We start from the raw sequence: 27,462 nt of genomic DNA, 5'->3' as shown, positions 1-27,462 counted from the left end.
GTATTTTCAGCTATTTCAAATTCTATAGCATGAGTTGCAATCTTTGTTTTTTCCTCATATTTATTAAAAATCAATTTAAACATTGATGCAAACATATTTATTACCTAATGGGGTAAAATAATATCTTTAAAAAAAAATTGTGTTAGTATAATAGTAATAAATACCCATTCAATAAAACTATACTTTTCGTTTCAATATGTATAACTAGAAGGTGATTACCAATTACAGATGTAAATATATGTATGATTGAATTTTCTTCCAAATACTGCCAAGGCACCAAGTGTCAATGTTATAACTACAATATTAATAATTACGTAATTTAGTATTTATATTTATACACTAACAAGGAAGGTTTAAAATAATTTAAAAACTTACTCTTGAATAGGTGAGTCGAGAGTGCGAGACAATAGAATACTAGAATATAATCTTATAGATTCAAATATTAAATAATAAACACCAGAAGTGGATCTAATGTGTGGGCTATGGCGACTCGGGACACCAACAAAATATGTTTTGTAATGCTAGATCCCTAATTAATAAAAATAGTCCTATAATGCTATAATAAAAAAATATCAGGATACCACGATTGACACTGAGTCTGTTTTAGTGAGTGATAAGATGGAAATTTCACAGTGATGCCCGCTTGGCCACTCACTCGCTGCGCCACGCTCGGACAAAAAAAACGAAAATATCCCTCGAACTGTTAGAATATCGAGGGATATTTTTGTTTTTTCCGTCCGAGCGCAGCGAGCGATTGGCCACTTGGACAACACTACCGAGCGTCACTGTAAATAATTTCACGTTCGGCCTTCGGCGTCACTACTGGATCATTGTCATATGGATTTAAGGGAGGTTCACAGCTCTTCGTATTGTGAAGAGTTGAATACATTCAACATTTCAACATGTAGGTAGGTAGCGTGTGACCAGCATTTTTTTACCTATGTATTGAATAATTTAAATATACAGAACATAATAGGACACGACGAGGGTGTGAATCTCCCTGTCATGGATTCTATTATCAGTAATAGGATTCATGGCATGTGTCAGATACTGTGTTATGTTTTTGGACAGCCGATGTGGTCATGCAGGGGAAAAACCAGGTATGATTGCAATAACAATCACTAAGCAGTCAACATTTAACCACGGACTAACTACTAAGACATAATATCTACTATCTAGATATACATGTCTAAATAAATTATTTAGCCATGAAGATATATATCTTTTAGTCTGATACTCTGAATTCTGATTGAGCTTAAGAGATTCAGGTAATATTTTTTGAATTACAACAAAGTAACTAAAATCGATTGAAAAAAGAAATAGTTTTTGCGTTTTTGCTCTACTTTTAAACCATCCAACACCTCTGGTCCACAGCTCGACGTTTCAAAAACTGCGTTTTTCCCTCCTTGCGTCCAGAAACGATGATTGGTTCGAGAGGTTTTGCTCTAAAATTGCGCCATGTTATGTCCCAAACAAATCCCGAAATTGTTCCTTGTTCTACTCTTTCTGTTTGTCTCCATCATGTTCTGACTAATAATTTCAATTTGTCAGAATTACAACTAGCTATTTCTTCTCGTAAGTCAACAGCATCTGGTCTCGATAATATTTCTCCACTTATGCTCAAGCACCTTCCCATTAACACTTCTCTTCTCTCTATAATGAACAACATAAATAATTACATAAATAAACAACATTTAATAATCAACGAATCCCCTCGTAGTGGAACTTCTATAAAATCATACATATCCCTAAACAAAACTAATACTTCCTTTCAACCAATAGGGAACTCTTCCTCTCAATGTAAAATATTCAAATATATGCTTAAATCAAGGCTTGGTTGGTGGCTTGAAACTAACTCTATCTTATCGACAAATATATTTCCATTCAGGAAAGGTCTGGGAACCACGGAATGCCTCGCAACGTTCATAGGTCATATTTATCACTCCTTTCATAACAAACAATTTTTTGTTGCTATTTTCGTTGATATCCGTGGCGCCTTTGACTCCGTCAATATCTCCAGTCTCCACTCTTATATCACATCTTCTTTCTTCACATGCTCCTCCTAAATTCTGAAACATATTGCTCTCTCTCTCTTTAATCATAGAAATATCGTCTTCTCCTCTCCTTTAGGCTCTTAATATTTGTTCTGCATTCACAGGTCTGCCGCAGGGCATTTGTTTTGGCCCATTACTATTCAATATATATATAGCATTGTTGAAAAGTATCTAACGTCACTCGGACACCTATGTCTCATTTATGCTGATGATATGGTCATTTTCACTTCCAATAAATTTCTTAATATTGCCGCTGAACACTTTAATTCAGCTCTTAAGGACCTAAAGACCATTTTAGGTTGGTTATCTTTTGAAGTTGCTCCGGGGAAATGTAATTCTGTTATTTTCACTCGACGTAGATATAGATCCTAACGTCTATTACGATAACAAAGCCATTTCCTTTGTTCCCAATGTCACTTATTAGTTATTTGGGCATCATACTAGATGCAAAATTTCGTTGGACACCATACATAACTCCTCTCTCTGGTACTATTTCTCGATGGTCTAACTTCCTTAGAACAGTGTTCAATACCTGGTGAGTACCTTCCACCATCCTCGACTCCAATTCTGAAATATTCGTAAATATAATTATTAATTTTATTTTGGAGGCTGGCTTTATCATATAATTTACTTTTAAGTTAATTGCTGTTTAAATTTTTTGTATTTCTTTTAAAATTTTATTGTTATCATTTATGTTGTTTTATATAATTGTTGAGCTGTAATAGTAAAACTAAAAGCTAATAAAAGAAAAAAAACTGAAATCGATTGATTTTAGATTCTGAGAGGAGCGATGAATGTATTGATTTTACAATGATGTGTGTTTTTATATTTAGTTTTTTTTTGTGTCATCACAGTTTCTTGCAGTAAAAGTGCTTCGATTTTCTTCGACTATATTTTTATCTGGTAAAAAAGTGAATTTAGTTGGTGTGTCCGGAAGGTCAAAATTTAAAATTCCCAATAGTTTTCAAAAGCAACAGGACAACAAACAAAAAATTAAAGAAAAACGGGAATTTTTAAGCAAAACCATTTTTGAAAAAATCGATTTTGGTTTTTAGTGTAACTCTTACAAAAATGACTGTATAAACATGACATTTTCACTGAATATTTGTGTGAGCATTTTCTATACACCATACAATTTTCAAAATATTTTGATTTGTGTTGAACTATTTATAGGCATATGACATTTTCAATTATTACCTATTTGTTTTTTTTTTAAAACGTAAGTCGATAAAAACATTTTCTTGTAACTTGTAAATGTAATACGAAGTTCCTCATAAGTTGTTGTTCATAGAAATTAAAAAAAACCGACCACAATAATTTTTTATGAGGGTTTGAACTTTGAATTTTGACAAAATTCGTAAAAACCACAAAAATTAGCATATTATATTTAATTAGAAATTCATAAAAATGTTTCTATTTATATCTAAGATTTAAAAATTTAATACAAGAGATTCCTTACAAGTTTGTCTACCTTAATCCAAAAAAAAAAATGTCTGTCAGAAAGTAAAATTAAATTTTTGTGAGCGTTTGAAGTTGAAATTTTTACAATAATGGTTAAATTTACTTGATTTCTCTTGTAACAGTTTTCTTATTTTGTTGTAATTCAAAAACGAATTACTGTAGACATTTGAAATTTACTCCAAATGTTTATTTCATTAATTCATATACGTTTTAAACAATTTTCAAAATATTTTGACCGTTTTAAGCTGTAAACGGATATTTTCATTTGTTTTTCTATAAATCCCAATAACATTTTATTGGTTGGGCAAAAAGGCATGACAATTTAATAGAAGACTCTTGGTAACTTATTACAAAAGCAGTTGAAAAAAAATTAAAAATACATAGGCACAATTTTTTTTATAAGCATATAAATATCAAATTTTGACAGTTTGATTTTGTAGTTAAAAATGTTTACAATTTTCAATTTTTAAAGCTAAGGATTGAAAATTTAAAATAAGATCCCACTTAAGCAGTTTTTTCCATAACTAAGAAATCTAAAAAATACATATACGAATACAGTAATTTTATATACACATTTAAGGTTCAAATTTAGATAAATTTGCATATTAACATAAACTATAAATGATAACTTTTATTATTTTGTTGTAACTTGGTTCCAATTTTACATACCTAGGTATATTTAATATTATTCCAGCATCACTGATAATTTAAGAATAATATTAATTCAACTTACCGTCTACCATATTAAGTAATAACAATACAAAATATCCGTAACTGACATACCGTCTCCGCTCAGAATTATTTTTCGTATACAATGATTTGATATCATTGAATTCAAATAATTTAATCTTATCCATTACAGCGACCTCTTAGACACCTAATGTAGAGCAGAGCTACATCTATTTACCCGCATTTAGTAGTGCTATTTTCAATGATATTGCTCATTACCAAATAAATAATAATGATGTTTTATTTTGTTATGGTGTCGCTATTTGCCAAGGCTAACTAATATTGGGTTCGCTAATAAATTTCAGAACTCAGATTTCATGGTAAGGTAGGTACCTACAAATTTGTTCGAACCAATATTTCGAGGACCTGTGTGGTTTCGGTAAATTGTGTCATGAGCACAGTTGCTTATTAACATCAATAGGCAATAGCCTTCTTCAATAGTTCATGACTCAAGGGCCATACAATTTGTGAAATAAATGTTCAAAATTATGGGTAATTTTATATCAGTGAATAATTTTAACTTTTTTATCTGCATCGTGGTTCATACCAGGGCTTAATATTTAATCATAGTTTATACCAACTATTGTTTTTCTATCACGTGGTTGATATCAGTTATCAATTATTGTTGCTTATCAGAACATTCAGAAAACCGAAACTGTATAAAATAAAAATAAAATAGAATCATAGACGTTTTTACTTTTATACGTTTTTTTTTTAATATAATTTATTTCTAAACGTTTGGAAAGTATTTAAATATGTTAAGATCTTATAGTTAGATTTATATTAAAAATGAATAAAACTTGTTCATTGAGACGTCTCTGTAACTTACATGATCATTTAATTAAGCGACACCGTGTCATTCGATACAAATCAAATACTGGCAATGACATAAATTCATTTGTGTTGTATGATAAATTTATATGTGAACGTCGTTCTCAGTCAAAATGCAGCGTCTTGGTGCAGGTTTCTTCAGAAAATTCATGTTCTGATCTACATTCATATTGCTCCAAATTTGGTTCAATAAAAAATATATTTCACTATCAACTGGCTGGTTCAAATCATTTTGTGCTTACTGAATTTGAAGACCAATCATCAGTGAATTCATTGCTTGACGAAAGTACACATATTAAAGATTCAAACGTAATTGCTGTTAGATCACCATTTCTTTGGTTTCGTTCAAATGCAAGTAAGAAAAATTCAAAATTATCAATTACTGATGATAAATTTAATTTTCCATTTCAAGCCAATCAAACAATGATAGAGCCAAATATTAAAGATATTGGACTGGACAAGCTTGATTCATTGTCTAATCAAATGTTATTATTATTGAAATGTACACAGCTGAATGACATTGGTACCAGATTGAGGTTTCTAACAGCAATGCAAATTGAAAATGCACTTAAAGGTATTTTTCCACTGTCAAAAGTATTACCTTTTGGATCATCAGTGAATAGTTTTGGTAAGATTGGTTCAGACATTGACTTAGTTATAATGGACAGTCATTCCATAGAAAATGAAACTAGTCGATTGATTTATCATGGAAAATGTGTGTCAAATAGTCGGACACAAACACAAAAGAATATTGAAATACTTGGTGACCTGCTGCAGTTATTTTTACCAGGTTGTTCAAGAGTGAAACGTATTTCTCAAGCAAGAGTACCGATTGTCAAGTATTCACAAGATTTTGTTGGTGTTGAATGTGATCTAGCAGTCTCTAATGAAACGGCTGTTAATATGTCTGAACTTTTGTACATTTTTGGTAATTTTGACTACAGGGTTAGGCCTTTGGTTTTTACCATAAAAATGTGGGCCAAAGAGATCAACTTAACAAATGAAACACCAGGAAGATGGATAACCAATTTTTCATTAACGCTTTTGGTGTTATTTTACTTGCAACAAGAAAAAATCATTCCCGATATTCAGACACTAGTGAAGCAAGCTACAAACAATGATGTTCGAATCACAAATGAAGGTATCAACTGCACTTTCCTTAGAGATGCATCAAAACTTCAGAGAGTTGTTGAAAATAAAAAAACCTTAGACCAACTTTTATTAGGTTTTTTTGAATATTTTGCATCTTTTGATTTTCATACAAATGCGATATCATTAAATTTTGGAAAAACAATCAATAAGCCGGAATATAGTGCTCTATACATTGTTAATCCGCTAGAAGTACATTTTAATGTTAGTAAAAATATTAGTTCAGAAGAAGTTGAGAGGTTCAGGATAGAACTAAGAAATGCTGCATGGACAATAGATTCTTCTTTAATGAATACAAACTCATTCAACTTATTAAATCTATTCAAAGGTTTTGACGTTAACAAAAAGAATCAAATTGTTTTTGATATTCAACATCAAATAAAAAATTCAAACCGGTTAGTTACTGTCAAAGATTTATTTGATGATTCACAAACCCAAGAAGACACAAGACTGAATAAACAGTTAACACCTAGTGAAAGAGAAATTTGATGTTGTAAATAAAATAAGAATATATTAATTATAATATTATAATGTGACTGTTTTTATTTTTAGTTCTCATTGCATATCATGTACATAAACCCAATACTATGTTCTAAGGTAAAATACATTAAGTGTATTATAGACGTTTAGTGTATTATATGTTCAATTAATAATAACATTTAATGTTTTTATGATTATTTAGATTTTAGATTTTAATGAGGAGACACATATGAAAATATTATTGGTCATTTGCAATAACTTTTCCAATAACTAGAATGACATAATTTTTATTTCTTTCATTAATTTCTGATGTTTATTTTACAAATAGCAATTCATATAATATTATTGAAGTTCTTATCTAAGAACTAAAACACAACTAAAAATAGATCAATATTAGTTTTATGACCTACTAAAGTATTACTAAGAAATTAGAAATCAGAAGTGAAAAATCAACAAAACAGTTACCACTAATTAATTCATAAGAAAGTTCAATACATTTATTCCTCTTATTTGCCCCTTCAAATATGTGTCACATAAAATTCTATAAGTAATTTTAATAACAGTTACCCCCCTCACTTATAGAATTGATTATAAATGCTTATATAGTATTTATAATCAATATTAATTACAGTAATAATAAATCAGAAACTAATTGATGACAGCAAACAAAATTTATAAAAATTGCACTAGTCTCTCTGTTGTATAGTAAGTTGAATTATTTTTTTCCAAAAATATATAATTATATTTTATGTATTTCAGGAGAAATCTCTCATCTCTATTGTTTGTAAAATATCAAGTCAAAACTGAATTAGAATTTACACAATACAAATAACCTCAATTCTGTCGTATAGTAATAATAGCCATTAGCTATGTAGGATAATTTGAAAAATTGTAAAAATTAATTTACTTTTAACTAAATAAAACTTCATATTATGATACCTGAAAGAAAATTATGCACAGTGAAGCTATTACCATACTTGAGTAGTTTATTATGATGTACATAAAGCACCGGATAGGCAAGGTATCAATCCAAGTTTTAAGAATTCACTACTGCTAATGTACAGTTTATTAATTTAATTTTCTACTAAATATATTTGTACTATGATTTCTCATATAAAATAAAATTACGGCCAAACCCACATATTGAGCGACCCACCAAGATTTTCTTGGAAGCTCGCCGAACCAATCACTTAAATAAAATCATTTGAAAATAAAATACAACAAATTAAAGTTTCATTTAGTTCATTATAATTTTATCTTTAAATTTTGGATACACCAAAATAGTAAACAATATATTTTTTAAGGCCAGCATAAAAATTTAATATTATTTACTATTAAGTATTAATTATGAATACAAGTGTAAAGACCAATTGTCATTTGCATTACCTTAATAAAACAGAATATAAATTAATTTAACATTTTTAAGTATAATACCAACACAGTCAAATTGTTATTATTTCATAACATCATTATTTGTTGGAAAATAATTACTGAGACAGTGACACAGATGTTATAGGTATTTTTTCAATAATAATTAATAATAATAATAATAATAATAATAATAATAAAAACGGACAGTCTTTGAACTTATTGGTACAAATGTTACAAATTACCATTATTATCTAGATGGCAATTTATATAATACATTTTATTGCCAAATTTATTAAATAATGCATGACCATATTTTGTTTTAATCGTTGTAGAATACAAACGCATCTATATAATAGTTTTCTGATTTGGTCGCATACAAATAATATGATTTAAAATTATGTACATAAAAATTTTGTCTAAAATTGATAAAAATTAATTGAACATATTATTCATTAGAATTAAGTTACATTTCATGAATAATTACTAAAAAGATAAAAATGTATAAGACACCTTAGTAGTATCTATAGAACACTAAACATTATAATATTGAGAACTAGAACATAAATATTTAAAAAAAAATCCTAATCATCAAAAAGTTATTTCTTGATATTAAAATTAAAATGCACACTATAAGCAAAAAAAATATAAACTTAAGTTTTTTTGTTATTGTTAAATTAAATAAAAATGTGATAATAGAAAATGTTACTCGAAACTTCCCTAATCACGCACACAATGTAGAACTAAATATTAATTATTGATTGGAAGACATCAAGGTAAAAATTCAAAAACAACCCAATCAATAATATATATATATACACATATAAATGCATATATATAAATATTATCTAAATATATATATATATATTTATATATGTAAATATATTTAACAGGATATCAAAGTAGAATATATTAATTATTATACATGTAGCAATCTATATTATATTTATATATGGAAAAGATAATCATACTTAAATCGTGATTGATAAGATTTTTAACTAAATATTAATTTGTATCTAAAATTTGTGTTTCAAATTCAATTTAAGTCTATATGAATGTGAGAGGTAGATTCGTTTCGATAAAAAATTATTATTTTCATTATCATTTATTTATTTATTGTCTAGTTAGCATTATTAATGCTGCGTACTTTTTTGGCTACAGCCCTGACACGTTTTGCAGCTTTGGGAATAGCCAATTCTAATTTACGTTTTACACCGGTACTAGTGGATGGTTCCTGCTCATCAGAACTCTTTACTTCCTCAAATACTACTGGTTCACTCGGTTCCACAGAATCCTCATTAGTATTTTCAGAAATTTGATCACCTTGACTTTGCAATCTAGTGCGTACAGCATTGGTAGTAGAATTTAAAGCAGGTGGTCCCATAGCTAAAGATAGATCACTTGCAGTAGTACTGCAGGATGAGCAAACTGAAAGTGTTGACGATGAAGATGCTGATTGTAGATATTGAATTTCTGTCTTGCACTTATTAAGTTCCTATAATAGTAATAGAAGTAATAAGTATAGAATGTATTTTTTTTTATAAAATGTTTTAAAATATCAAGTTGTACTATTTGTTTTTATAATACTGTTGAGGGCCTTGAATTCTCCGAATATAATATAATATACATTGACCTCACAATGTATAAGCTGTTAACTCAATCCTTACGAATATGACATATGAAAAATAATTAATAACTTTTCACAATGTATAAATTGTTGTCATATAACAGCCAGGTGAGCGACTTAGAAATCGTGTAAATTAATTGCCCTTCTAAAAATTAGCAACAACCGAAAACAGAACCACACCTGCAAAACGCACGAGCCGCTACATAAAAGGAGCTGACACCACATACAAGGGAGCCCGAAGTACAGCCCAATCAGATGTATCATAGCCACAGAGACCAGAGCAACTTCTCGTCACGCAACACACACTATAATTTCTGCTAATAAAATACTATTAATTGATTCACTCGGAAATCGTCTACGTTTTGTTATCATTTTAAAGTCATCAGTTTTTGGACCTTTGAAATTACGGCTACAACAATACAATGGATATTATACATTAATAGCGGGAGAAAGAATTATGGAATATGATGAATAACCTTAGAGTACTGCCAAAACAGCAGAGATACTAGTGAGACTTTCAATAAAATTCAACTTGGAAATATCAGATCAATTTATTTTAGTTACAGGTTTAAGCAAAAAAATGCATTGTGGACTTTTCTATTTAGTGTTGCAAAAATAATTTATAAGAAAAATGCAGTAAGCAATAATAGTATCTACAGAGATGGTTTGAATAAATTATTTCTGAAGGGAATTTTCATCCATTTAAACCACAGCCTGTATAATAAATTATTTTTGATGAAAAGAGAACAAGAGATGAACTAAAATCCAAATAGGAAAAATAAGTAATAATATTGTTCCATTACCCTAAACTACTCAATCAAATCAAATATAGTAGGTACCTTATTTGGGTGCATCATATTTTAATATGATAAATAAATCATGAAAAAAAATCAGATATTGAATCCAAGAAAATATCTATAGTCATATTATCATAGGGTTGCTTAATGATCATGATTTCAAAATAAAAATAAATCGATCAAATGAATCGCTACTTAACAGCTTGAAATTTCAGCTCAGCACTTGCATGTGATAGTGATTATCATACTCGAATTTACTTTTCGATTGCTATTTACTGTCCAAATATATTACGCCATAATTGAATTTATAGTACTTTCAAGTACAAACACTAGTGTTGAAATTACCAAATGTTTAGTGGCGTTCACAGGTATAGATTAATAAATATATTATTTATATAATTGTAGTAGTGATTCATATCAAGAGTCATTTTATTGAGATTTGTCGAGAAACCAAACTATCTTTAATCGTGATCGAATTCAAGTCTAATAGTTCTAAGGAATAAAGAAGATATAGCTAAAAACAGATAAATACAGTGAAAAAAGTGTAAAAAAAAACTTCATATAACATTATTTGCAATACTAACTTGTAATAATGTACTAAATTTTCGATTTGTTTCTTCATTCTTCTTATCATATTCATCCATCCTATTTGAATATTCTACCAATGTTTTATGTTGTTCAGCCATTTGTGATTTGCATTGTTTCAACTCCCGCTGTGCATTGCCTGATTGAGTTGATGTTCTATAAAATATTTTAATACATTTAAAAACATTTTTAAAAAACCAATGTAATATTTAAATAAGCATTAATCCTTTCACTGTTTGATTTTTACATTGCAATAACCTTTTTATAAAATCTTAGTAAGAAGTACCAAAACCAACCATAGCTGATAAAATATATTATCTATGATTATAACAAAAATGTAGTTAAGAGCAGTGAAATAGTTAACAAAGAAAAAAAAAAGTTTTTTTCAATAATAGTTTCAACTTTTACTTACTTGCGCAATTGTTTCCGTAAGTCTAAGAAATCCCTTTCTAAATGACAACTTTGAGACCTAATAAAAAATAAATAGTAAATAGATGAAATAATGGTAGTTAAAAAAAAAATTCAACATAGCCAATATATCAAACTGGTTTTTAGAAAATTTTAACTGTACAAATAATTATGTAAGCAATATAGTTTATTTTGGATAATTTTTTGAAACTTCAATTTTTTTCTGAGTAAATTGGACCAGTCATAAAAAAACATTTTGGAGTCAAAAAATGTATACTTTATTACTTTTCAAGCTAATGAGTTACTTCAAAAGAATCAGACATTTTTAAAAATCATAATAAATAAAGCACTTGAGTTAGGTAAATGTCTTTACAATCATAGATTTTTAGGAACCAGATTAGGCTATTTTGAAATGTTCAAAAAGTATTTGAATCAAATTAAATCTTTTTATTTCAGTATTAAAAAATAAAATAAAATATTGAGGTATTAGGTATTTTCCCATATTTTTTAAATTGAAAAAAAAATCTTTAAAATGTTAGTCAGAACATTGTACAAAAAATCTATACAATTTGTATATAAAATATAAAAATAACAAATATCCATATAACTGTAATATTAACTGTAAAATTTAAAAAATGTACTGAGAAAATGAATTGCTTTATTGCAAGATAGATGCGGTAACCTATAGGAGATGCATATTATTATGGCATGGTAGTCAAAAATGATATCAACATATTATAACTAAAAAAAGTGGAAAAGTTTAAATGTTTATAAATAGCTTAACAGCTCCAAAGTATTATGAAACGTTTACCGTGACTAAAATAATATGTTGCAATAAATATTTGGTAAGCGACGTTATTCTTTTTTGAATTGCAACAAAAAAAAAAATCATTTTTGATCATGTTTGAAAGCTTATGTTGTGTATATATTCATACTTTTACGGTGTTTTTGATTAGTTAAAATAAAAATAACCATATGTAGGTATACTGTAAAACCAAAATAATTACTACCAACTTCATATTTTAACACAACATTCAATAAATTGCAATTTTTAATGACCAGACAGATAGTTTGTTATAAAAGAGTTCACTGTAATAATAAAATTTGTACTTTGACTTACGTTTTTATTCCTTGTTTGATTTTACCAACACTTTTTCGTAACATTGAACCACATTGAGGACTTTCTGATGAAGCTCGTTTGCCCTCTAAACTTGAAACCGAACCTTCACGTATCATTAAGCTACGTTTCCTCAAACACATGCTAGTAATAGTTCTAGTATTGGGTGGACCTAAAATGTTTTTATTGTTGTTATTGTTATAAAGATAAAATATATTTATAATGAAATGTGTTTTGATAATAGTAAATTCAATGTGTTATTATAAAATATATATACCGTACTTTCTGCCCTTAAGGGCATCACTATTAATAAGTTAAATCAAAAATAAAATATGAAGTTTTATAAAATACCTAAAGGTGATGGAAATTCATGATAATCATTGGCGAAAAGTCGAATTTCTGGAAGAGTTGGTTCAATTTTTTCCCTAAAATATTCCATGGCCATAGTGGACAAGTCAAATAGTTCATCTGTCACTTTATATGGCCTTGCCAACTTTGAAGTAACTTTAATGTAATGTAGTATTTTGTACACTTCATCTAAAATCTGAAATAATAATACACAAATTTAATAAATACATTTGGTAATAATTAATTATAAATTACTTCTCCAGCAAAAAAACAGATATGTTTTCTTTCAATGTGTTTACCAAATGCCATACGCAATAATAACAATCTCATGTGAAGTGTTTCAACAATATCAGATTCACATGCGAGTGGATGTTGTCGCCTAGCAGATTCTCGTCTGGGCATTTTTGTTTTAATAATTTGAAAGCGATTTAACATTTGGTTTTGCAAACGTTGAAAAGTAGAATTTAACATAGTACTACACACTACATTGAAATGCCGGGAAACCTGCAAAAATAAACAATTTAATCAAAAACAGAAATATATAAAGTCAGATTTATTTAACTTACCGATCTTAGTTGGGATATGTGTTTGAAATTGGTATATGATAAAATTTTCTCAAGGATTTCATATGGAAGGTCTAGCAAATTAATATGGCTAGAACTACTTTGGCCTAAATTAACTACACTGAAATTTTTCTCAGGTTTTGTTATAACAACCACTTTGGTTGAAGAACCAGAACTACTACTACTTTGTTGTCTAGTAGATACCATTTTAAATAATTTTGATGTTGAAAATATCTGACAATTTAATATGTATGAGAAGTATAATAGGATCTAAAACACAAAAAAATAAAATAAAATAAATAATTGATTTATTATTATTAAGTCAATTTTAATAAGATAAGCAATTAAATGTTTTTCTTAAGTTATAAAATATTTTTAAAAACCATTAAAATTAAACTCGATAAAAGTTTTCATTAAGTTACAAGACACTTCAATGAAACGTGGATAAATTTTTTTTTTTATAGGTATATAGTGAATTATTAAAGATCTTAACTAATAACTTCAATTGCCAACAATTAATAAATATGGCAAAACAACTAATTCAGACTTTCATTAACACTATCTTTGATATGATGCTAATGACTTTTCAAATAGAAAAATAAAAAATAATTTAAAATAACAACATATAATAAATGAGTACACTAATCTAATAATTATTTATTAATAAATTTACTCAATTTAATAGGTATCCTTAGTAGTTAAATAGTACATAATATCTATGTAATGACTGGTGATAAATGTAATACATGGAGTGATTCACTTAACATAAGACACTCATTATTTAACACTCACCTTTTTGAAAATATGTCTGTTACATAATTTTAAGTCTTTAGAAAACAAATTTTTTGGAAAATATTATATTCATCACTGTTTATTGTCAAATTTTATTATTCAGTTTTGATACCTTTTAATGAAAGCATATGTTTTTAATTGTATATTACAAAGCAGAATATTACTTGGAGTACTTGGATCCATAAAAATCAAATTTTGGACAAGTAGCTCATTAGTTATAAGTTTTTAAAGTTTAGATGAGAAGAGAAATGGCCCCTCATTTTTTAGAGTACCTCTTATACTACTCCATTCATCAAAAATTCAATTTTTATAAATTAAAATGAGTGATCTAAAAAATATTTTGCTTTGGAGTAAGGAGTTAAAAATGTATGATTTCATTAAAAAATTGAAAATAATAATAAATAGTAAAAATAATTAATTTAGAAAAAATTTGTTTTATAACGACTTAAAATTACAAAAAAAATATATTTTCTAAAACGTTTAGTTTTTGAAATTATCAGTCTTACGCTAAATGGATCACCCAGTACTGTACTCTACAGATATTGCCTTGAACATAAAATACAATTTATAATAGAACTAATTAATCATTAACATAATCAGTCTAGTAAAAAATATTGGAAATTGTTAAATATTTATTTAGGGAGGTACCTATAGAAATTTTAAAAAAATTGTAAAAAATTGTTAATGCGAAATGTTAAGTAAAAAAATACACATAATGAAATTGAGACTAAAATAATTACATGCTAAATTATTCCAAGTAGGTAACAATAAAATTGTAATTGGTTATACAAAAAAATTAACAACTAGTTAAATATAGCTTGAAATTTAAAATTTAGCAATAATAAGTATTTTAATAATTTGTAATTAATAAACTTTAATAAAATATGTTTTCATTGTAAATTATATATTAAAAATATTATTAATAAAAATAAATGACTGTAAAATACTAGTTATAGGTAGTTGTGTTATGTAAAAAAAAAAAATATTAAACTTTAATAGGATTAATTATTACATAGCAATAGGTACATTTAATTGTGTATGAGGCAACCCTAAATAATAATGGATTGTATTGATTTACAATTAGGTAAGATGAAAACTATGAAGTGAGTTAAGGGTTTCACCGCCGATAGTATGCTACCAAATTGATACAGATAAATCCTTGTTGTAATTTAATTTAACAAACACTATGGGCTAATGAAATATTAGCAAAATAAAACGTTATAAATTATTAAAAAACATAAACGACGTCTCCTGAACAAATCCAGATTCCAGAGAGATGTCTCAACAAAAGCGTCATACGTACATAGGCACTACCTATTGCTAGGATACTTGCGAGAAAAATTTGAAAAACGTCTCGTTGAATGTCCCAAGACAAAAAAATTCGAAGGCTCGTTGTTGGCGCGACAGACCCGAAACAAAAGAGTCACGGTCCTGGGGAGAAGACTACACGGTCGCACGAGAGGTTTTCGAAAAAAAAGCTTCCTTGCAGCTCGACAAAGGACTAAGGAGATACACACAAAGCGCAGAAGACAACTCTGCAAGGACGAGACAATGGACCTTTTCGGACAAAGGCTCGCGTTATCAGGTTTTCAGGGGGGGTGGAGAGGGCATAGATGGGGTGGTTACTTGTGCGGCCGGGGAGGGACGCGAGGGAGGGAAATAAGTCAGTCGTCCGGTAGTGCCGGAACACTGTTTCGCCTGCGTGCGTATACAAAAATCTCGCGCGCAAAACACAAACGGGCGAACAACGAAAGCCGAAAAAAGCTCCGCCGGACACAAAGGTACCGCGGCGGCCAGGGGGGGGGGCTTTGTGCAGCGCGCGTAGGCAGGTACGACGGGTGTTCCGTGCCGTCGTCGCCTACCACATCGATAGTCCGTACGTTGGGCTACGCGTCCCGCTGCCGGGCGAACTTCGGCGGGCCGGAAGGCCGCGGAATGCGTTACGTTACCTTGGAGTTGTTCGACGCCACTGGAATAATACGAGAACGAACAGAACGTCGGACTCGGAATATTAATGTAAAATATAATACAATATGAACGGCGGGTACGCACCAGCGGTAAGCGACGAGCGTTTGAAAATCTCCCGAACGCCGAAACACAAGCCTCGGTAACGACCACCAACTTGGACGGCGGGGCGGTGGAGGCGCAAGGCTGTTGATTGGCACGCAAAAGCAGTCAGTACCAGCAGCGGACCGCGCTCGAGTTGCCGTACAAATGCGAAATGGCTTCGAAATGCGATCGCGCCAACACTGTGCAGTGTGTTCGGTGTTGTGATCGGTGTCCGTACTGGACGGGGAAACGGGATGGGGTACGCGACGTGTCCCGCACTCTCGTCCGCGTCCGGTGGGCGGGTGGGCCGTTTGGTGGGGCACCGACGACAAACCCCCGCGACAAGAGCCGCGAACGAGCCGCGATCGCCGCGGCCGCACAGTGTTGCCAATTTCCCATCGGGTACGTTGATAGATATCATAAAAAAATTATTCTCGCCGTTCCTTTCTTCTACGCTTTTTTTACAGTCCTCGAACCACCGTAGGGCGTATATCTATAATGAACACAGGTTTATCCTACGCGGCGGCTATGCCTTCTAAGCGGGATTGCCGGGGCATAGACCTTCAATATACACGGGTTCTATAGGTAGGTCTTCAGCTGTATAGAGTATAAACAAGATCGCCAGAGCTACGGCTACCATATTACACGCGCCGTGACCGTCTTGAATAATAATATGTATATTATGTAATGACAATATTATTATGGTCTTCCACTTTTTGTGGTTCCTGGTCCACGGCGGTACAGCAGCAGGCAGCTACCACTCCTACCAGTTACCACCACCACCAAACCACGAATACAGCCAATATAGCTGGTACCTACGGTACTTACCACACGCGTCTCCACCGCCGCCGACACCGCAGGCTGCTAAGGGGTTATTGGCACTAGGAATTTTTTTTCTCTCTTCTCATTAAATTCCCAAACCGGAAGCTACGCTACTATAATAATAATATAGTGTAAATAATATTATATTGTGCGTCTCTCGACGTCGCCACTCGGCAACAGCAATACGCCGGCTCGGAGTAGTAATTACATTCTTTTCCCGCCGTTTTTACGCGCACCTACAACTCAAATAATATTATTTACGCGTACCTATATTATATTCACACCCATCTCGTCTGCAATATCCGTACAACATGTCTTTACGGCGCGGTGTAATCATAATCACACGCATTTGATAATGATATTATTATAGCGATGATTATTAAACTTAAGTTATAAGCACTTGAGCGCACACAATATTATCATTGTTGTATACCTACCTACGAACACTTTAATTTCCATATCATTATTATTAACCATACTACCTATAATTAAATCAGATTAGGTAGGAACGATAGTACGTACACGGTCGTAATAATTTATAATAATAAAATATATGATATGCGTCCTGTGTATGACTCGTATGAGGTACCTAGGTATATCCTCGTATGGTCGTAGATATCCATTAGGTATTACATATTATATTGTTTACTGAGCTATATTATGCCAATAACTAATACATTGGTCTAAACGTAGCGTACCTACCTATGACACTAAACTGTACTACATTATGGAGCATACATGTAAAGTATTAAAGTGAACCCAAAAGTACTTCCAAGTTCAGCGGTGAAACAAGCTTCTGTTTTTTAAATGAAAGGGGGTTCAATAAAAATTATTTAGTGCATAATTTGTTTTGTTAATGTTGATGTATCCCGTTCAAAATGTTGACCCGTATTTTTAGTTCACGGGATACTCCTATTAACTCTTAGTGGGAGAAAAAACATGATTTGAAAATATGTTCTCCTGGTAAGTATATTTAAAAATTCTTAAAATAAAATTTTGAATAACTGCATTATTGAAGAAAAAAGAGGGGTGAGCATGATTGAAGAATTTCCCTGTGTAGATGTGTGTGTGTGTGTGTGTGTGACATATTTAAATAACTATTTAGTGTTGTACCTATATAATCAATCATGGATCACCAATTAGTGTATAGGTAGTAGGTACCTAATATTGATGCTTCGGAGTTTGGACAGTCTATTAATATGTATGAATAATATTAGAATATATAATTTCTATATTTCCTGTAGGCTGTAGTCTATATTTCTATAACAAAATATGCATAGAGTAGGTAAAGCTGTGATTTATGATCATTAATTTGTTATAAATATTTATATAATAAGAATAAATCAACATTTAAAAAATAATATTATTTTGTTAGGTATGAATCTTAAAAAATTGTCCACTAAAATATTTATTTAGTTTTAAAATTATCTTTTACTTAAATAAAAAAATGTATTTATGTATAATAACATATAGGTACCTATGTTAATAATATGTATTCTATAAGAGTGAGACCACTTATTATAATATAACTATAGCTGGATAACTAATTAGTAAATAGCCATTATGAATTGTATTTTATGTTGATATATTTAATGATATTTTCATTATCTATAATTAATATTATTTATTTAATATGTACATCATATTATCATAGGCCATAATAATTAATAAATATAGCTAACTATATAGTTTTTAGTTTATGCAATGTGCTCATACACAATTCATTATTTTTTTTTCAAATTAAATTATACAATGTTTAAAAAATATATCGACCATGCCTTTGAGAATAAACTGATATTTTGCTGTGCCAACTGCCAAATTAATTCAGTCATTCAGATAATCTGATCGGTGGCTATCCGCCAAAATACGATAGAATACAATATATAATATAAATATATACGTGAAAAAGATATATCGTTTTCTCGTTGAATATTTCATATTTTTTGCCTTTATAATATAAATGCATTATTTTGACAACTTTACTTTAAGCAGATTTATGATTATCGTTCATATGTGTTTGATAAAATAAATTGTTTATATAATGTATTATGTATCAGGTACCTATTTATATAAATATACGTTTTACGTGATTATACAGTATACAATATATAGTATACACATACAATAGTAATAATACTATAATACTTTGTCTATATTGTCTATAATTATACCTATTGACTATAGTATCTAGTATTTAGGTACCATTGTAGTAGGTAGTGTCTATTACTATGTGTACTCAAAATGCATAGGGTAGGGGTTCAGACGATTTAGCCACTCAAAATAAAAGTATGTGTGTGTAAAATGATTATTATTAATGTTATGCCCCCCTCCCACCCAAAAAAATGAAACTGTTGTAGGTATAGAAGGAAACGCTACAACGAAGTTATGATCACAGTAGGTATAGTAGAGTAGCTAGTATTTTGCTTTATAGGCAGCGAAGGTGGTTGATATTATGATTTGTTATAGGGTATATACAGAGTGATTCACTAAGCATGCTCACCTCCATTTTTTTCTTTAAAAATGAATTTATTCAAATTCTGATTTTTGCAATTTTTAAATTCTTGAATTTTTTTAAGAAGTGACCTGTTGTGATATACAAGCTTCTGTTCTTCAAATAAGAACACCCCAATTTTACTTAAATGAATTAGTGCCTAGTGGATAATTTTTTTAAAAATTTTGATGTACCACATTCAAAATTCGAAAGAGTAATTTCTTAGTTATTCAAATTTTTATATTAAGGATAATAGTTCTTATAACTGGTTTTACGTAAAAATGAAATAGACGTAAAATTGTATCTAGTATTTATTATACTTGGGCATTTTCACAAATTATTAGTAGGTACATCAATATATTTATATATAAATGATTACAATTTTCAAATCACCATAGGCCCCATATCCTATAAACTCATTTCAATTTACTCATTACCTTTTAACCTTAGAACTCAAAAACTATTAGTACGAGTTTTGATTTTGATACGTCAACAATTTCAGAAAAAATATTTATTGTATAATTTATTGTTGAAGAGGGGTGTTCTCATTTGAAAAACAGAAGTTTGTATCTCCACATGACACTAATTTAGTACCTATAGTATAAAAATCTCAATCATTTGAAAATTTGGTCTTAAAGTATATTTAAAAATAAAAATATCAGATTTTGAATAACTGTATTATTGAAGAAAAAAAAGTGGGTGAGCATGCTTGATGAACCACCCTGCATATATATAAGTTTAACTAAACTAGCATTCCTCCTAACTTATAAGTTTTGTAAAGTTATGCTTATGCCGTACAGGGTACACATATAAGATATAACATTTTAGATTTTTGCTACAACCTTCATACAAATTACAATTTTAATTAATTTTAAGAAATGGACATATTTTAGTTACGTCTTACGTAGTTACGTAATACCATTGATTATAAATACTAGTTTTGTAATCAACGGTAATACATTCACACAACCAGAAGGATATGAATGAGGGAGGGGTAAGGGATATAAGGATCTTTGTCTCCTGCCTCCCATAAGGGCAAAAACAAAATAAAAACTCTTTTTTTAAATGGCTAGAATGAAAAATATACTCATCGTGATATATCACTATATACAGTAAGACAGGATATTTTAATTACGAGGTCTATGATAGAACTTATTGTGTTGTGTGAAGAATTCCAATAAGCAAATTAATATATTATATGCATCATTTAATCCCCTCTTCTTAATAAAATTAAATGTTCACCGCTTTAAAGAACACTCAATGCATTTTTTAAATGTTTCTATAGTGTTGGGGAGGGCTACAACTCTTTTGGTCGATTGTAAGCTCCCCCAGAATACTGATTAGATTAAAAAAGCTACGGAGTAAAAAGCTAAAGGTTACTACCCTATAACGTTAACTCCGACAGTTTTATTTTTTTCCTATAGGTAATGGTCATATGGAAACTTCTCCAGTATCTTACTTATATAAAACTTAAATAGTTTATCCCAACCGAATAAAATCAAAAATTCAAAATGACAAAAAAAATAATTGCGTTAGAGAACACCACAAATAGTTATGATAATGGATTTATGTTAGAATAGAAATTAGAATATCTACAAATTATATCACATCATTTTAGTTCATAGTTCAAAATATTAAAATATAACACAACGTAGTATACGTGCATATTGTATGACTATTACAATTATTTATTATGATTTTTCAACTGAATACACATTACAATTTTATATGATTATTGTTCGGACAATTATTATTTTTGTTTGTAAGTTTTAAATTATACTTTTTGGTATAATTACGTGTAACTATTATTATTACTACGATTATATTTTTATATAAATTATGATTTTTTTTTTAAATTATAATATATTATGGATTAATTGTATACTGTTACTTGATTTTATTTACTGAAGGAGTGTACATGAAATCAATTTGTGAAGAATACGATTCCGCCCTTATCAACGAACGAAATTGTACACATTTTAAGGTACACGATCGCGTATGTTTCGTACCAAAGATTTTAGTGCAATGTTGCCAGATTTCATAAGGTTACGTGGATATTTGACTAAGTTATAGCGTTTTACATTGTACACATCATTAAATATCTCTAAGTTGACAAAACTTGGATAATATGCTGTTTTGCCAAACATATCACGAATTCACGACTATATCAAAAATATTAAAATGTATTGTTTTAAGTGTATTATACTGTATTTATTACTTATCGAACATTTTAAGTAACTATTACACTATAACATTTATACAACATATACAACCCAACAGGCAACAACAGCGATACAATCGTTGTATATCAGATAAGTCTTTGTTGTACCTACGTATCATAAGATATGATATCTTAATTCTTTATGATAAATTAAAATATATCTTAACTATCGCCGTTGTACGTTACACATTTTATACCTAGTAGTCACCAGTCATCAACCACGACATTTTGTCTATAAATTGAGGTGGGTTATAGAAATCAAATTTTTAAATAGTCAATATGGAAAAAGAAAAAGCCATTGTCATTATTTAATCTCCATAACCGGCTTATACCACTTATCTGTGTATGCGTTTATATTATGTTGCTTTACACATTATAAGATTCAAGGGGTGGTGCTTTATCATGCATCTGGTCGATTCATTATCAATGGCGCTATTATATTATAAAAATAAAAACAGATTTTGAACATAAAAATATTAAATATGTATATATATTAATGAAAATAATAAATGGCAACATTGCACAGAAAATCGTACTTTATGTCGTAATCGTGTTGTTTCTTGGGGTCATTTTGACAATCCATTGTTTGATCAAAATCGCACGGAATCGTGTCCCCGAAAAGGTAAAAAGTACAGAATCGTGCTTTACATCCACATTTTAGCTGTTATATTTCCTGGCTGAGTTTATGCGCCCTCGCCTTCAACACCCCTGGACCACACATAGAAACACACCGAGTAGGTAGGACAGGTAGGTATATTAATTAATTCACGTTGGTGTCGTGGTAAACGTATAAAAGAAATATAATACATACAATATAATTTGTTAAAATTACAACTGGTATTTAGCAGGCGGGGTGACCAAACGGCACTATATGCTGACGATTTAAAAGTCGATCTACATTTGTTAGAATTGATTACCTAGGTACTAAATACACTCATTAGTAATACTTCTAAATCCTAATAAATCTTAATGAGTAATGACCGCCGTTGTCGACAATAGTAGCATGTATTTTTATGACTCCTTTAAGGATAGAGTATCAGAATTCAAAAGATTGAAGATCGTTTGATGAAGTCAAAACAAGTTTGGTCACTCCTGGTATATAAGCATTCCTAGCAAGCTGCATTATGCAATGATGCTCTGCGTGATTGCATCATACTGGCGATATCGCCTAAATGTAGGTATTGGCGTATTGCTATTTAGTATATATTAAACACTAAACATCAAACAGACAACAGTAAACATATTATGTGTTATGTAGGCTATACTACGCTTTATGATTTATAATGTTTTATTAGTTTTTCAAAAATGATAGAAATATATTTGCAGTCTAAGTAGTAGTTAATATTTTACCTACATACTACACATATGAGCATTTTAATGCCACAAAGAGGCGTAAAATATTATATACTGCAGCTATTGTAAAACCACTCATAATCTAAAACTTTGAAACGTGTACCTATATAATGTTGTGGTGTTGTCTTCACATCTTTGTAAGCCATTTAAATTGAGGTAGATATCAGGCGTACTTTAAACTAAATTAAAATGAGACTCATTTCTTAGATTTTTTTTTCTAATTTTGACAACTTAAGTACCTATTGATATTGAAGTAATTAAATTGTTATTGGCAACGTTATTGATTACGAGAAAAATACTTTAATGTATGTTGGAAGTATAATAGAATAATTAGTCATTCGTATACAGTAAGCATAGTAGTTACAGTAAATACTAAATACTAAGTACACCTCTATCATAGTATTTTCAGTATTTCCATTTGCGTCACTGTTTAATGCTTAACGAAATTAACTTTAAGTTGGGACTATGATGCTAATTAAGAAATCCCAGACATTTTTTTAATATCATAAATTAAAAATGTATCACTATATTATAATATGCAATATGTATACATATTCGCTAAAACGAATTATAATTGGTATCTGTTTCAATATGAAAATAAAAATAAATAGGTACCATATTCTTCAAATCAAAATAGTTTATGGTATTGAAAACTAAACAGTGAACAAGTAAACATCAGTCACAAAACATTAGTATATATTTAATAAACAATAAACTTATACAAAAACGGAATAACTTGACAAGTAAGAAATATGAGCCACATCCAATTCTTATTTTTTTTAAAGATTTTAAATATGAACCTACCAGCTCCTCTGAGAATGACACTAATGAGTAATGAGGAATGGCGATATTCACGTAAAACGTATCTTGAACAGAATCCCAGAAGAAGTAGTCCCACAGCGACCATAAATCTTACCGAAAAGATCAGGTGACCTATTGGGAACCCCGGTGTAAAGCATTGGATGATGGAATGATTCATTTTGAATACCCTCAACCTGTATATAATAATGTACCTATTTTATTATTAATAAATAATAGTAATTAGTAATCAATATTATATATTAGTATATTATCTATTATTTTTATTAAAGAACTAGCTATTGAGCATATAGAGATATGGAGCATTGTAATTAATGTAATTTGTAGTCGAATGATTTCCTGCAGAAAACTATCGCATGACTTTGACATCATCACAATCATAGTGTATACCTACACGTACATCTAGGAGTATATTGTGCTTATATAGTGTGAAGTGTAAAGTAAACAAATAAATATATTGCTCGAACATGCACACATAACGCGATGGTTATAACTTACAATAATAATAACAAAAATATTATGGTTATATTGTTGGTTCAAAGTTTATTTTTTTTTGCATTTCGAAGAGAAGCGTCAAAAACCACCGTATAGTGCATCGTATTATTTTGTGTGTGGCACATAATAGTATTACAATATTTTCCTGGTGACATAAGTTGAGTCACATTAGAGTCCATGTGCCACGAACTGCGTATATGCACCTAAGATATGACTAATGACTACATGAGTTTGATGGACAAACATAAAAATGCATGCGGACACACTGTGGACAGGTGTGTCCCACATGGCCACATGGGGTTAGTAATAGTATACGTAATAATATACAAGTATATTAATTATTATACAGGGTGGTTCTTTTAACAGTAAACGTTATCACTATTTCAAAAAATTTAATATTCCTATTTCCGAAACAGACAATTTTTGATGATTTTAATGTATACAAATTGAATTTCAAACCTTGTAGGTTATAACTTATAATTTATAATTCTACAACTAAGAGGTATTTAAATAGTTTTGATGAGTGGTGAGTGAAGAGCAACGAGTACGTATAGTGGACCAACATTTTGAGGGGACCGCTGTTACACCACTCGAACACCTAATTTAAAGTTTAAACAATTATAAGTTGTAGCACTTGTAACTTATTAACTACATCTGGATTGAAATTCAATTTTTATCTACCTGCAACATAAAAAATTTCAAAAAATATTTTGCTTTGGAGTGTACATAAAAATTCTAAAGTATTTGTTGTTATTAAAAAAAGTAAAAAAAATAGAAAACTATAAGAGTTAATACATATTTTTTTCTTGGCTTCAAATTATTGTTGTGTTTTTGAGACGCAAACAATATTGTAAAAGATTTACAAATAGGAAGAGTCTGTTTCAGCATCCGACGAGTATAATGTGTACCTATTTTAGAGTGCCATGCTGTGATTGGTCCAAATATTGATAGACATATTTTGGTAATAATGAAAAGATCATGCTTCAATGTAAATATGTAATGATTAATATAACCTTGGGTATTTTTAATTTTTATTGTTATTTGTTAATCAGCCATACTATAATTATTTATTACTTTATAAGCATAAACCAAAATAGTAAATAGTAAAACAGTGAAACACACTGAAACACATACGGAATATATATACCTATATATATATATATATTTCACTTTTCAGTCATTATAGTATTAAAGTACGTAATATTTTGTTGCATGACACAACAGTCAATAACTACTAACTTACTGTTAAACAATAATTTTACTGTTGTTAATAAATAATAATATATTAATTTTTAATCAGCCTTAAGACAGTTAACTATTCGCAATTGTTGCAAAGCCGTAGGTTTTTTTTATATTGGTTTAACAGATGATGTCAGGTTGTCAGCACTCAACGGATTATGTGTTTTTTCTCTCTGACCCATGTCCAGCACATCAAAATTTCATTTAGCGGCACCAATGTTAGGTATTGTTAGCTTTAAGAGGATGTCAGCGCACTATTTGTTTTCTCTCTCTGGCCCACGTGCAACATAAACAAAACGCATTTACGCAGAATCATTTTTTCTGTGATTTTAAGTAACCTTAGAGTAATAACAGTAATAACACCCATTAAAAAAAGGATAGAGAGTAATATTTTTGATTTTGAGGGAATAACATATCGATTTGTCTAAATATGGTTTCAAAACAATTTAAACATCATTTAAATGTACAACATTATTTTGAAAGTTAAATACGAAGTCAAATAACAATAATATATAAAATCGATATGTCATTCCATTAAAAATATTATTATCTATCTTTTTTGTAATGGGTGACTTTACTCTAAGATTACTTAAAAACATAGAAAAAATGATTTTACGTAAATGCGTTTTGTCTATGTTGCACATGGTCCAGAGAGAGAAAACAAATAGTCCTCTTAATATTAGAGTAAATGTGAAATAGGTAAACTATCATTCAACTTTTAAGAGCATAATAATCTATGTTTGCACAATACTTTTTATAATATTGGGTAGTTCAATGATGGTATAATAATATTGGATATTTGAATACTTTTATATGTACAATTATAATTTATTTTTATCAATTTTAAAATACCAAAATATTAATTATTGTATGTTTGTATTGCATTAAAGTATAATATAACTTAAGTTGTAGCCGTTGTAGGTACTTACTGAATATAATAAATACTATTTTTTCATATTTCAAATTTAAATGACCAATGGCTATTATCTAAGTTTTGAATTGTTAATATTGTTTCCGCAACCTGCCTGCAATTTTCGAGTGGGTCCATTTTTCTTCAAATATTAAAATATTAACCAGCACCAGAGTACTGTAAAAAATGTGTACCGTACCGTATTATATAGCCATATATGGAGGGTATAAGCATTGATTAAATTATCACATTATAACCTTAATCAATGGTATAAGGCTATAGGATCACACATTCACACGCCATGCGTTTTATCAGTTGCTGATTCCATTCTGGTCGTGAATCAGAGGTTTGTATGTGAGTTATAGATGTTGTGGTTTCGACTGCGTTTTATCGGTTAAATTTTCATGAAAAAAAAAACCATTTATGTGGGTCAATACTGTGAAACAAATTCAAACTGATATCTATTGTAATTCCTATACTCCAAAATAATCGAAAACGTATATACCTACTGAACATAGACCTATAAACTATAGTTGATATACTGAACCAACTAACGACGTGAAGCAGTACATATATGCAATTATTAAATTACAAAATAAAAAAAAACATGAAATAAAAAAAAGTAAAACATTTATTCATCAGCCTAATATTAAATTACATTTTTTTTTTAAATAACAAATTACTGAAATTTATTAGTTTAGTTATGACCTATAAGCTATAAAATATAAATTATTTATACATTTTTATTTTTAAT

The 27,462-nt window shown here is 29.4% G+C and overlaps 2 protein-coding genes and 2 long non-coding RNA genes across 6 annotated transcripts; 1 reads left to right on the top strand and 3 right to left on the bottom strand.

Moving 5' to 3' along the window:
• On the bottom strand, positions 1–2,664 carry LOC111038991. Its single transcript, XR_002605049.1, has 3 exons — positions 376–2,664; positions 184–295; positions 1–104 (listed from the first exon to the last, which is right to left on the bottom strand). It is a non-coding gene; the product is annotated as an uncharacterized LOC111038991 (long non-coding RNA).
• A 2,281-nt stretch (positions 2,665–4,945) lies between these two features.
• Positions 4,946–8,317, top strand: LOC111038977 (poly(A) RNA polymerase, mitochondrial-like). Its single transcript, XM_022322256.1, has one exon. It carries the CDS (start codon positions 5,034–5,036, stop codon positions 6,711–6,713), a length of 1,680 nt encoding a protein of 559 aa, XP_022177948.1. The 5' UTR covers positions 4,946–5,033; the 3' UTR covers positions 6,714–8,317.
• A 777-nt stretch (positions 8,318–9,094) lies between these two features.
• LOC111038976 (F-box only protein 28-like) lies at positions 9,095–16,602 on the bottom strand. Of its 3 annotated transcripts, none has more exons than XM_022322253.1 (8): positions 16,259–16,602; positions 13,521–13,787; positions 13,210–13,458; positions 12,958–13,150; positions 12,610–12,778; positions 11,494–11,550; positions 11,081–11,237; positions 9,095–9,567 (listed from the first exon to the last, which is right to left on the bottom strand). In XM_022322253.1, the coding sequence occupies exons 2-8, from the start codon at positions 13,722–13,724 to the stop codon at positions 9,193–9,195; spliced, it is 1,404 nt and encodes a 467-aa protein (XP_022177945.1). In that variant the 5' UTR covers positions 13,725–13,787; positions 16,259–16,602; the 3' UTR covers positions 9,095–9,192. The 3 variants fall into 3 exon arrangements, with proteins under 3 accessions (XP_022177945.1, XP_022177946.1, XP_022177947.1); XM_022322254.1 differs by having other exon boundaries at positions 16,362–16,602; XM_022322255.1 differs by lacking the exon at positions 16,259–16,602 and adding an exon at positions 15,613–16,191.
• Positions 16,603–23,920: 7,318 nt separating this feature from the next.
• On the bottom strand, positions 23,921–26,876 carry LOC111038983. Its single transcript, XR_002605047.1, has 2 exons — positions 26,728–26,876; positions 23,921–25,240 (listed from the first exon to the last, which is right to left on the bottom strand). It is a non-coding gene; the product is annotated as an uncharacterized LOC111038983 (long non-coding RNA).
• Positions 26,877–27,462: the final 586 nt, after the last annotated feature.

The sequence above is a fragment of the Myzus persicae genome, unplaced genomic scaffold, assembly GCF_001856785.1.
Source record: "Myzus persicae strain clone G006 unplaced genomic scaffold, MPER_G0061.0, whole genome shotgun sequence".
Lineage (NCBI taxonomy): Eukaryota > Metazoa > Arthropoda > Insecta > Hemiptera > Aphididae > Myzus > Myzus persicae.
The sequence above is the reverse complement of the archived record's forward strand: the minus strand, read 5'-3'. Positions and strand labels throughout refer to the sequence as shown.